This window comes from Sturnira hondurensis, unplaced genomic scaffold (assembly GCF_014824575.4).
Source record: "Sturnira hondurensis isolate 20B ecotype Veracruz unplaced genomic scaffold, ASM1482457v3 Scaffold0015793, whole genome shotgun sequence".
Taxonomy (NCBI): domain Eukaryota; kingdom Metazoa; phylum Chordata; class Mammalia; order Chiroptera; family Phyllostomidae; genus Sturnira; species Sturnira hondurensis.
This window is the reverse complement of record NW_028088424.1, coordinates 782,689-795,371: the sequence shown is the minus strand read 5'-3', so window position 1 is coordinate 795,371 and position 12,683 is coordinate 782,689. Positions and strand designations below refer to the sequence as shown.

The 12,683-nt window shown below is 36.2% G+C and overlaps 2 protein-coding genes across 4 annotated transcripts in view; one reads left to right on the top strand and one right to left on the bottom strand.

The window, feature by feature from the left end:
• Positions 1 to 7,682, bottom strand: part of HOATZ (HOATZ cilia and flagella associated protein) — a 52,619-nt gene extending 44,937 nt beyond the window's left edge. The window contains exon 1 of the mRNA XM_037065551.1: positions 7,620 to 7,682. The gene's annotated coding sequence lies outside the window, so the exon portion shown is untranslated. The remainder of the gene's footprint in view (positions 1 to 7,619) is intronic.
• On the top strand, positions 5,104 to 12,460 carry BTG4 (BTG anti-proliferation factor 4). Of its 3 annotated transcripts, none has more exons than XM_037065548.1 (5): positions 5,104 to 5,358; positions 6,894 to 7,099; positions 7,538 to 7,675; positions 8,268 to 8,466; positions 10,825 to 12,460. In XM_037065548.1, the coding sequence occupies exons 2-5, from the start codon at positions 6,927 to 6,929 to the stop codon at positions 11,005 to 11,007; spliced, it is 693 nt and encodes a 230-aa protein (XP_036921443.1). In that variant the 5' UTR covers positions 5,104 to 5,358; positions 6,894 to 6,926; the 3' UTR covers positions 11,008 to 12,460. The 3 variants fall into 3 exon arrangements, with proteins under 3 accessions (XP_036921443.1, XP_036921445.1, XP_036921444.1); XM_037065550.1 differs by having other exon boundaries at positions 5,107 to 5,358; positions 6,932 to 7,099; XM_037065549.1 differs by lacking the exon at positions 5,104 to 5,358 and adding an exon at positions 6,786 to 6,802.
• Positions 12,461 to 12,683: the final 223 nt, after the last annotated feature.

Here is a 12,683-nt window from a genome sequence, read left to right as displayed (position 1 = left end):
TCCCTTCTCTAACTCCTTTTGCACTTAGTCTATTTACTCTACAGTTAGTATCTTCCATGGGTAAGAGAACACTATTCTCCAATATCTAATCGCATCTTTAAAAGCATTTTATTATAATAGTAGAGTGTGCTGGTATATATAACATACATTTATTATTTAGCACAGAGCATAGTACATACATTTTCTTACCCCCTGAATTACTTTCAGTGGGCTATCTTGGTTTTCAACTTGATGTATGATACATATGTTTGCATTCTCTAGCACAATGCCACTTATATTATGAGTGCTCAATAATTCACACAGAAAATAAAAATAAAGTCAGAAAAATGCTTGTCATGAATAAAGCATGTGTATAGTAAATTGATGAAAAAGAAGCATCACATAGTTTAAGATTCATTTATTTTAGGCAGCTCTAAACTTAATTTCTTCTGGCTCCAAATCAACATTGTATAACGACATGATTTTACTAGGTAATAGTTTGGCATGTGAATTTTGTTTCAATAATTAAAGTAACTTCCTTAATATGTGGTTTGCTAATAATGGGACTGAGTTCATGCCTGGGTTGTAGAATAGTTCATCACTATATAAAATGGTGCTACTTACTTGCTTTTCTTAAAGAAATGCGCTTTCTGTCAGAAGTGGGATTTCTGCCGACACCACCATAGTTTCCCCTCGTTAGCAATGGCACGCACTTGCAAGGGGATGGATGAGCCAATAGGTGGATGCAATTTGCAACTTAAGGAAGGGAAGCTAATGACCAAAAGTCCAGTGAGTTTAGTGTTCAATTTAGATGATATTTTAAATAATTTTGCCTGATTTACACTGTTATAGGCAAAAATATTTTCATTTTATAGCTGAAGTTTAGGTAAAATTGAGAAGACAAATGTAGCATGAGATTTTCAAGGTTTACCTTTATTGACGAGCCTTGTGGGGCTTGATGATACTTTAGCAATCAAATTGAATGCATGTTAGTATGAAGAAACGCAGTTCTTAAAACTGCTCCTTGTTCAAGGCCATTTGGGGCAGTTTCATGTTTTGTGCCATTTGATTTTCAGTTACAGAAAATAAAGTGTCTCTGATGCTCCCCTCGGTTCTGTTTTTCATCCCGTTCCTAATGGCCAGAAGCCTCACGTCTCCCATTTTCTGGGGTGCATCCCCCACCCCTGCCCCACCCTATGTCTTCCTCCCCTCTTCCAAATGTCTCCAGAGAGAATATGATCCTTCTGTTGTACTATGAAGAACTCATTTGGTATTTTAAAAAGAAAATCCTGGAAAGAAAATGTCTTAATTTAGGGCAGGGGTGTCAAACTCATTTTTGTGGGGGGCCACATCAGCCTCCCAGTTGCCTTCAAAGGGCTGAAATAATTTTAGGACAGTATAAATGTAACTACTCCTCCACTGTTGAGTTGAAATTACATTCTGCTGAAATTGCATTCAGCAGAAGTTTGGCCCAGACTTGACCTTCTGCTGAATTCTAACATCATTTCAATGGATATCACAACCTGGGTGTTTCATCGCCATGGAAAACTCAGTACACCTCATCTGAACCAGCCATTGTTCTTTTTATACTGGCTTTTCTGCTGAACTTGATTATTTCTATGATGACACTATTGTCTTGGTTACTAATGCTTGAAACCTGGAATAATTTTTTTCAATATCTTATTTCTCAAACTCTGTATCCAAACAGCCACTTGTATACATATCTGATTTCTTTCTCTAGATTATAAACCTCTTAAAAGGCAGGGTCTTTTTTTTCAACTCCATCACACTTAGCATTGTCTAATATGTGGTACGTAGTAAACTGTCATGAGTGAATGTTAACTATAACAGAGGACATAGTTGTCACTAAGGTGTAGGAGGTGATTTAAATAGGTGGCCATAAACAAGTAACTGAAGGAAGTCTTGCATGATGTTTAGTTTCTATTTGATTGTTCTTCCCTGAAATCTAAGTACATCGTTACCCTATTATTCTATTCATACTTCCAAGGCCTGCCCGGGCCTGTTGCAGAAACTAATGCTAGGAGAGGGTTCAAAGCCTTATCAGCTCATGTGATTCACTAACTCAAAAGTCCAGTAAAACAGTAGCTATCCAGGAAGATGAAATAATAAGAGCATTATTAAATACCTGACACCACTTTAATACTATAAATGTAAACACTAATCACTTGAAAAGGAAAAATTTGAGTGTGTGCCTATGTTGTCTTTAGTTCTGAAGCATGTTTTATTTCAGTAGCATTTGAGTAGTTGTCCTATTTTGTTTTGTTATTTCCAATAAAAGTTTAAAAAGTAATCTTTGCAAAAGTTATCCCAGCAAAGGCTAGATAAGATGAGATGCAGATATATCATAATAATCTTTGTTAAGCTTAAGGCATTATTAAGCAATCAAAAGTGTAAAATAAAACTCAAATTTCTTTGATAGCTAGGAAGGATCTGTGTTGATGATCTTCCACTTTTGCTGCACATTAGCATTGCCTGGGAGCTTTTGAAATCCTGAAGCCTGGGTTGTAGTACACCCCAGTTAAGTCAGAATGTCTGGTGGTAGGAGTCAGGCATCAGTATTTTAAAAGGATACTCAGGTGATCCCAAACTGTAGTAATGTGGAAACCTGTGCCGATGAGTAAAGGGAATAAGAAATATATCATGGAAAGCTGAAATAAATAAGACACTGTGGACATGGAAGATCATCAGAGTCCTAGTCTCACTTTTGTTTTCTTTTTATATGTTCTGGGTATTTAGTAGATACTTAGATACTTACTGAATTGAACTAGACTTATTAAATAATGTCATTATTAGATGACTCAGTCACCATTTCCATAGTCCTTATATAATCATTTTCATACCTCCTAAGCATCAAAGATACTACACTAGCCAATGTACCAATATCTGTACTTCATCTCCATCATTGATAAGAGTTTTGACAATCACACCTCTCCAGCATGCCAGAAGCCATCCATACCCATATTCTACTACCACTAGCAATGAGGTAGTAGAATATGGGTATTCTAGCCAGCAGGTGAGTAATCCATCTCCAAAAGTCTCATTTTAGAGTTGGCTTCCTTAAAACATTCCTGTTACAAACTGTATCAGATTGGGTTTCTTTGAAACAGACTCTGAGATGGGAGTTGCATGCAGAAAGTTTACTGGAGAGTCCTCTTGAGAGATACACTCGTAAGGGAGTGAGAAAGATAGGACTGGGCAGAGGGAGAGATGGACCAGTGAGGTGATTGCAATTGAGGCCTCACTCAGCCTATTTTATGAGAAGCTCTGGAGGTATTTTCTTCCAGAGTTGTTGCAAATTGAGGTAAGATAGCCAGGTTTTTGTATCTCCACATTAGCCTGTCAGAGGGGGAGGGAAAGATGACTTTACTCTGAGGTAGTTTCTCAGAGCAATTCCCAGTGAGGGATGCAGCTGTGAGCCAACAGCATCTGATGCAATAGTTCCGTCTGTTGGAGGATAATCGTGTTGACCCTGAAGAGGGGAACAGGTTGAAGGACCAAAATATCTATTACAAAGTTCAAAATGACTTGTCTTTGACCACTGGGAGTGCCTTGTGAGGGCTCTTGTGTTTTTTGACATGATCATTGGTTTTGTATAGTTTCCTTGCTTTCTGGTATAAAAATTCCAGCCTCTTATAGTATATTACCTGAACTAGAATTGAAATTGACCAATTCTCCAAACATTTTCTTTAAGGTGCATTTAGAGACTGCAAAATGAATGTTAGGATTGTTTGTTAATTCTAGGCCTTTTCAATGGACAGAACTAAAATATACATTTTTAAAAAGAAAAAAATCACAAGTTCATATTAATTTTGCCATTTCAAATTTAACATTATGGGATTTTTTACTTAATTTCTTTGATTTTATACTTTTATCTCCTTGTCCTTACATTAAAAAGCTTAGTTCATAATACCATAAAGTAAATATTTGTATTCCCCTAGTATCTCTCCATATGTTTCAAAATAGTAATACTACTATTACTGTAAACAATTAGGCTACAAAATAACTTAAAAAATATACCCTTGCAGATCTTTCTAGAATATATTTCAATGTGTTTGAGAGTCACTAGATTTTGTGAAAAAGCACACTGCTTGATTTTTACCCTCTTCAAACTTTTAATTCAATAGTTCTAAAAAGATACATTCTTGTCATATTTACAGATAACAGGAAACCAAAAAGATAAAAGAATTTATATTAGAAGACAAAAATCAGGGTCACAAATAATCTCAATTCTTTACAGTGGTGGTCTGAGTTTAATACAGTGAAATATGATAGGTATAGCTGCAATTAGGGTTTATATTCCACTTAATCCACAATGCATCAGAAAAGACATAATAAAATGATAAATATAAACTTACATTTATCAATAAGAAAGGCTCTCACTTTTGGAGCACATACGATATGCTAGGCCCTCTGCTAAATGCTTCATATCATTTTTAAATTTAATCTTCACAAGAACCTCATAAGATAATAGCAGTACTGTAGTGTGAAAATTATACCGCAACCAGTAGTAATATCGAACATTTACAGGGCTTGTCTTGAGTACCAGGCTCTGGTCTAGGTAGTTTACACCTAATTCTCCTAACAACTCTGCAAATTGTGTCCTACTGTTACTCTCTCTATATAGATCGGGAAACTGAGGCACAGAGAGGCTACAGTAACACAGCAGCTTGCTAAGTAACACAGTAAATTGAGGTGGGATCCAAGTCTGGCTGTCTGATTCCAAGGTCTTAGGTGTACTTCTCCCCCCCTTTACAGATGAGGTTCAAGGATAGAGAGGCTGAGAAACTTCCCCAAGTTTCTAGTAAGGGAAGGACTGGGATTCTTCCCCGGTGCTTGATTTTTATAGCTGATTTCTCAACTGCTGGGTAACTGATTTCCTAACTGGTAGGTAACTAGGAGTTGGATCAGTTGCTTTAACACATTAATAGTTGTAATCTTAGTAACAACCCTAGGAAGTTGCTACTTCAATGACAAGAAATGTAAAGTTCAGAAGGTTAAGCATGTGACTCAAAGTTATAGATAGTGAGTTGTAAAGTTGCAGCTCACACCCAGATCTGACTCCAAAGCCCATTTTCTTGAACATTATACCATGCAAGAAGACAAAGATGTGACAAAATAGCAGCATTAGTAAAAAAAAAAAAGACTACTTGCAAGTCCAGCATGAGGCAGTGGTAGAACGCTGCTGTCACCAGGGTAAATGCAACCTGAAGCTGTGTGGCAGAAACACAGTATTCATAGCAGGAGAGGCAGCCATCCTGCTCTATTCAGTGATGGTGGGGGATACCTGGAGCACTGTGTGTGATTCCGGGCTCCACACTTTAAAAGAGGGTCACTGACATGCCTGAAGCTTAGCCAGAGGTGAGTGTCAAGCCTGGTGAAGGCTCTGAGTAGCATTTTATAAAGAACTGTAGAAAGCTGGGAGTTGCCCCCACGGAGGAGACTCAGAGATGGTTGTAAAGCTAGTATTTGTAGTGTCTTCATGTGGTGGAGGATTCAATGCAATCCAGAAGGAGAAATTAGGCTACACAGATAGAGAATCACAGAGCTGGATTTGGCTCCTCAGAGGGAGGAAGGACTGCCAGGTCTTCGGAGACTTTTAGAAATGAAACAGGCTTCCTTCTAAGAGAATGAATACTTTCTCAATGACATGAACTTGAATGACCACTTGCTGTGGGTGTTAAAGGCTTACATATCAGGTGTGGTAGTTCTTAAGTTTTAGCGGGTATATGGATCACCTGGGGGGCTTGGTAAATTCTGGTTTCCAGGCCCTGCTTTTAGAAGTATTGACTCAGTAGATCTGATAAGTTCCAAGAACCGGACTTTTTAAACAAGTGGCATGGTGGATTTAAACTGGTGGTCAGTGACCCACACTTTGAGAACTAGTGAGATTAGTAAACTCTGAGATCTCTTCCACTTATTTCACAAATAAGCATTTTAGAAAAAAAATGTGTGTAGTCAACATATGACTGCTTAGAGAAAGTTGTCATAAGTTTTATAAAAGATTCAAGACAAAATTCCTTAATATGTTGACAGTTACAAGTAGAGATGCAATTATTGGAATGTAGGATATTACAATATGGAAGAAGGCTTGATTCTTAATCTGTCAAAAAGATAAGGCTTTAAAATAAAATGGAAGGTACAAATCTAGTTTGAAAATCTTTGAACACTTTAAATAAAGAACACAGTCTACATATGACAAGGAACAATTTCATGGGGACCTCACAAAAGCTGATTATCCTAAAGCACAGCACCTGTGTCAGGTTAAACACCTACCAGGCTTTGGGGCCCAGGCTTATATAAATTTCAGCCCCAAACTGACAAAGCAGGTGAGGGTGCGAGTCAGAAGCCTAAAGCATAGTTGGTCTTCTAACTCTCACCCACTTTTTGTTGGGGCTAAAGGATTTTTGCTGGCAAGTACAATATGTTTGAGTAATCTGAACTTTTACTTAAAGTGTGCAACTTGAGAGCCACGTTTTAAAACTATACTGCACCCTGAAATGTTTTTGCTGTCTGTGAATATGTTTTTAAAACATATTTACAACAATTACCCCCACTGATTACAACAGTTTTTTTAAAAGTGGTGCTTGGTGTAATTACTGTCGTATTTCAAGATTTTTTCTTTTACTTAAGTTGCATAATATTTCATTTGTTAAGTATATTAAAGTTTAAAAAGATGTTTTTTCCTTGAAAATCATTAAAAACTGTCTAGTTGAGGAAGTGGTATTTTGTTTTGTTGGTTGATAGTATTAATGTGCTTATTTAGCTCATTAAGAAGTAGCAAATAATTTGTTTTAAATTTAAGGTATCTACAATTTACAAATATCAATTATGTGTTGGTAAATTAGGCCCTTGTTTCTATTTAATTTCTTTTTGCTTCCTTTTAATGGTTACAGACCTCCTCATAGTTTTTTTTTTCTCCTTGAATCATGAGAGATGAAATTGCAACAACAGTTTTCTTCCTCACAAGATTGGTGAAAAAGCATGATAAATTGAGTAAACAACAAATAGAAACCTTTGCAGAAAAGCTGATGACCGTCCTGTTTGAAACCTACAGAAGTCACTGGCACTCTGAATGTCCTTCCAAAGGGCAAGCCTTCAGGTAAGAGCCAGTGCGTTGTGTGAAAGGAAAGTAACAAGCATCAGCCATGATTTTGTGGGCAGTCTATCTGTAATGCCAGTTTAATGGATCCAAGTTTATTCATTTGAATATGGGCTTGAAAGAAAGAGATGCATAGGTGATAGTGCTGTTGATTATTACAGTACAAACTTAAGCAATTTCTAACTTGTGTTTACCATGAAAGATATACAGTGAATGTCTGGTGAACTAATTGTGTGACTTAGTGATGCAATTCACATTCTGAGCTGCTGTGAGAAGAGTTGATGTTTTAACTCTTGTAAAACTGGAGGGTGGGGAAGGGGTCAGGGAAGGGCAGGGGTGAGGTTGGAACTGTGTGCATGGCAGCAGTGTGCCTACAACATGATTCGCCTGCTAAGCACCTGTCACCATGCCTTTGTTTCCCTTTCCTTGTTTTTAAAGGTGTATCAGGATAAACAATAATCAGAATAAAGACCCCATTCTGCAAAGGGCTTGTGCTGAGAGTAATGTGGATTTTGCTCACCTGGGACTTCCAAAGGAGATGACAATATGGGTAGATCCCTTTGAAGTTTGCTGTCGGTGAGTAGTCTCACTGGATGTAAGAGTTTGTGTTTTCTCTGACGCCTGGAGACCGGTTGTTCGGTCAGTTCTGCACACCTTTGTGAAAGATGATGTTCCAAAACCCTGGGTTAGCAGAGAGGGCAATGGTTGGTTAAGATTTTAGATGCAAACTATTAGATAACACAGATTTCCAGTAGGAGTGGGAAGCACAAAGATTTTGCATAATATTGGAAATTTGATTTTAATCCCTGCACCCTATTGTCAATAGTAGATTATATTATCTAAGTATTATTGTAGGCAGTATCAAGGAGGAAGAGGAATTACTTGTCATGGGGCAATTCAGTCCATTATTTGGATCAAAAGAAACTAGTCTTTGTCTTTTTCTGAGCAATTAAAGGAAATAGTTCTTACAGAATGCTCCCACTAATCACAACAGTGTAGTAGTTGAAGATTATAATGTCTCTCAATTTACTTTGCTCTTAAGTCATTTCATTTGTTTTTCAAAATAACTCTTTTTGTTAAGTTAGTGAGTTTCCTCCAGAAAAGATTTGAGATAAAAATGTGAGACATTGAACCCCAAATGAATACCTTGTTTTCCTTTGCTACTTAGGTATGGTGAGAAAAATCACCCATTTACAGTGGCTTCTTTCAAAGGCAGGTGGGAGGAGTGGGAACTCTCTCTGTGGATCCGGGAGGCCGTCAGCAGAGCCGCGCTGGACCACTCCTCTGGCACTTCCTCCGATGAAGAGAGTTACCGCAGAGAACCTCAGATAATCCCTAAAGTCCGCAATCCAAAGAGCGTTTATAAGGTAGAGTGTGGTCCAGTTCTTCTCTATGCTTTGACCCCAGTTCCAGTTCTAAAAAGAGTATGCTCACTGTAAAAGCAAAGAAACAGCAAGTGGAAAACATGGAAAAAATGATACTACAAAGATTAAAACCACGATTTTAATATTCTGGCAAAATGATTTTTTTCTTCTTCTGTAGGTATTTCCTCCCTTGGCTGAGTGCTCAGGATCTGTACCAGCTTTTGCAGTCCGTTTTCTCTATAGTATTTGAACCTGAGCTTTGTTTCACCTAAATTTCTTTAGAATTAAATATTAAAATTAGTGGGCTTTTTTTGACAACACTCATAGGTGCCACTCAGAGGTGATTTGGAAAATTAAGAAATAACCCAAGGTCTGCAATCCCACCACTAGAGCAGTTTTTTGAAAATTTTTTTTTATCATAATCTGTAGAAAGACATGCACTGCTGTGTATTAGAAATAGGTTTCATGAAACAATTTTTATCCTTACTAGTACAATTCTCGCAACACTTTGTATTAAATGAAATTGATTTCAACCATCTGAACTGATTTCATGATTTCCTAATTGTAGTAACTTACAGTTTGAAAAGGAGTGATCTAGAGAGATCTGTGTTGACACTTTGTGTGTATATACTTGTTGGTATTTTTTAAAAATAATCACTTATGTATTAAACAGTTAAAGCAATTTAAATATTTAAAATTGTAATATTCATTTGCCTTAACAAAGTAATTTACTTAGTTAATCTATTATTGGTGGATATCTAGACTGTTTCTACATTGTCATGATATAAAAAAAGCTGATAATTTGTACTGAGATGTCTGAATTTTAAATTATTTCTGGAAATGTGATTCTCAGACATGGAATTACTAGGTCATTGAGTATGGACATTTCACTCATTCTCAATATATAGCCAAAGTGCCTTTTAGAAAGTTGTGTTTATTTATAGTATAACCAGCTTTATGTGAAAGTATTTACCATTTTTCCTACAATTGTGTATTCCCAGTTAAAAATAGTCTGATAACAGTACTATTACAGATATTATTAATCAAATTGAAAATTTTAAAATTCCCATGTTCTTAAATGTTTAAGATAGTTACTGTCTTTTGAATTTTCTCTTTTTCATCCACTTATCTCTGGAGGTCTGAATGTATTGGGTTGGCCAAAAAGTTTGTTCATTTTTTAAAAAAATAAGATGAATCTCTAGTAGGGCTTACTTGTTTTTTAAATTTCATTCAAAACAATTTTGTTAGATTGTATTGTGGCAGATGTCATATCAGCATGCACTAAAAAAATCAAAGTTGGTGAATTTTTGTGTAGCTACTTTAATATTGAAGATGGAAAAAAGTAAGCAACATTTTTCACATGTTATGCTTTATGGTTTCAAGGAAGGTAAAAACGCCAGTGAGACTCATAAAAAAAGGTAGAAATAGTGTATGGAGAAAGTGCTGGGACTGAGCAAACATGTCGAAAGAAGTTTGTGAAGTTTTGTGCTGGAGATTTCTCACTGGATGATGCCCCATGGTCAAGTCAACCTGTTGAAGTTGACAGCGATTGAATTGAGACATTAACTGAGAACAATCAATGTTATACAACAAAGGAGATAGCTGACATACTCAAAATACCCAAATCAATAAAGTTATTGGTGAAAATGAAAACATGTATCTTTTATTTTATGGGGAAAAAAACCCACATGAACTTTTCGGCCAACCCAGTATTACTATAGGCTCTTCAAACTTTAGGAGTATTTTAAGTTTTCCTATTACTGGAAAATATTTTTTCTTTAGCTTGTATAGTTTTTGACACTATACATATAGTTCATATATAGTTCTATATTTATAAAAGTTTAAAATTATATAGTGAAATACTTGCCCTTAATTCTACCTTTATGCTTAGAAAGGCCATCTTCCATCTAGGGGTCAGATCTGTAGTCAGCTCTATTCTTCTGGAGCAGTATCCTTTTGAGGGATAGTCGCACAACATTTGCGTTAGCCCTCTGGGATGTTTAAAGTGGATATTGCTAGATCTCAGTCCCCGAGATCATGATTAGACAGTTTTGGGTTTCACCAGTGAGGCAGGGTGAGGTATAAGGGAGAAGTTAAAAATGTGTAGAAATTTGCATAAATGTGTTTTAAAAAATTTTAGTTGGAATAGAATTTTGTTAAAAAAGTATGAAGTTGACTTTGTTACATCCAAAATGCTAGCCATTTTTCAAACATAATTATCTACTTTTATTCTCTTCATTTGTACTTCCTATACTTTTGACAGGTTTAACTTGAGTTTATTGGTTTCGCTTAATCCTTACTAGCTTATTAGTTTATAGTAGATCTTTATACTACCCCTTTTTCCTTCTTTTCCTCCCTCAGGTTGAAAACTTGAAACAGCCCTTTCAATCTTGGTTCCAAAGCCCCAGCAAAAAGAATCTGGCTGATGGTCATCTGAGCTTCCTAGGAAATGCTTGTCATACCCTGCGTAAGAACCCTAAGGGTCATAGGCCTGCAGCTCTTTGCCGGGTGGACAGGTACCACTGGGTCAACACAAACCGGTAAAGCTGGCCTTGGCACTCGGGGCCACGAAGCTCAAAGGAGCCATTTTATTTTCTCTAAACTGAAACTAGTCTAGGTGGAGAGGCCCATGAAACAGAAAAAATACTGACATTAGGGACCAGAGTGTATGATGGTGAATCCTCTCACACAAATCATGACTGTGTTCTTAGCTGTACTTTTAATTCTTATTTAATTTCATATAAACTTTTACGTAACACTAACAGATGTACCCAATAAGATGATAGAATGAAGATAACTAACCTGTGATAAGATTCAGTGAATTTTGAAAAGTAACAATTTAAATAAATGTATTGTGTTTTTAATATAGTTCCCGTTCAGTTTGTTGCAAGAAAATCTTAAAAGTTTGTATTTCTTCATTAGCTATTAAAAACAAAGTAGATCATTGTTTAGGGAAGAGTGATCCTCGTGATAGTTTCTGGTTCTACTTGATTCCCTGCCTTCATTTCTATTTCATAAGGCCAATAAGAGCTTGTTTGAAATTGCTCCTTAAGGAAAATAATTTTTTAAAAATTAGTTTACTTCTAAACCTTTTAATAGACTTAATCACTATGACTTATTTTATAAGAGTGATATATACTTATCACAAAGAATTCAAACTAAGCAGAAAAACACATCACCAAGCAAATAAAAATCGATCACATCCAGCCAGAAACCACCATCCCTGACCTGAGGTGGTGACCATCCTTCCAGCCACCCCCTCACACTGCAGGCGTCAGGCTCCATCTGCAGACTGCGTAGTGAGACCAACACACTGCAGGGGCTACTTCTCAAAATACTTGGGCTTAACTTTGCTTGATCTTAGCAAAACAGAGACACCTAAAGTGAAACAAAGAACTGTCGAAATATCCAAAAGCTTTTCTATCACAAAGTATTTTATTTCCTGAAAAACTACTTATGGTTTTTTTTTTCAAGGAAAATACCAGGAGGCTAGAGCAGTTTTTAAAACTTAATTTTTAAATATATATACAATATTGATTATTTGTTGCAATGTAAGCTGCAGAAGTTAGACCTCTTCATTTTTTTCTATCCTTTACTTCCCTTGTCCTTTTTTAAAAAACTGAGGTATAATGGACAGTTAACATTATGTTATTTTCAGGTGTACAACCTAACTTGGGTATTTGTATACTCTGAGAAATGATCACCACAATAATTCTAGTTAACATCCACCATCATACACAGTTACAATTTTTTTCTTGTGATGAGAACTTAAGGTTTACTCTTGGCAATTTTCAAATATGTGATGTTTTTAATGTCAAGGTTTAACATTTATGTTCTGTCCTAAAACAATTATTCCCATAGGTTTTTCTTAGTTGTATGTTTAAACTGATTCAATGCTCATTGATAGCCTTTTCTAAACATGAAATTTATTTTCCTCTTTGGTTAGCTGGATTTTATTGTTAAGCAGCTTTTCTTTTTAAAAAATTAAACTTTTTGAGAGAATTGTAAATTCACATGCAGTTAAGAGAGAGCCTGTGCGCCCTTTACCCAGTTTCCAAGGGTAACATTTTGTGAAACTGCAATGTCACAGTCCGATATGGACATTGATATAGTCCAGATACAGAACATTTCCATCACCACAAGCGTCCCTCTTGCTGCCCTTCATAGTCACACCCACTTCCCTTCCACACTCGTTTCTCCCTTTACTCCCTTGACAACTA

Coding starts and splice junctions, on each gene's coding strand:
- BTG4 (XM_037065548.1), top strand. CDS start 6,927: ATGAGAGATGAAATTGCAACAACAGTTTTCTTCCTCACAAGATTGGTG. Junction 7,676..8,267: donor CCCTTTGAAGTTTGCTGTCG/GTGAGTAGTCTC, acceptor TTTGCTACTTAG/GTATGGTGAGAAAAATCACC. Junction 8,467..10,824: donor ATCCAAAGAGCGTTTATAAG/GTAGAGTGTGGT, acceptor TTCCTCCCTCAG/GTTGAAAACTTGAAACAGCC.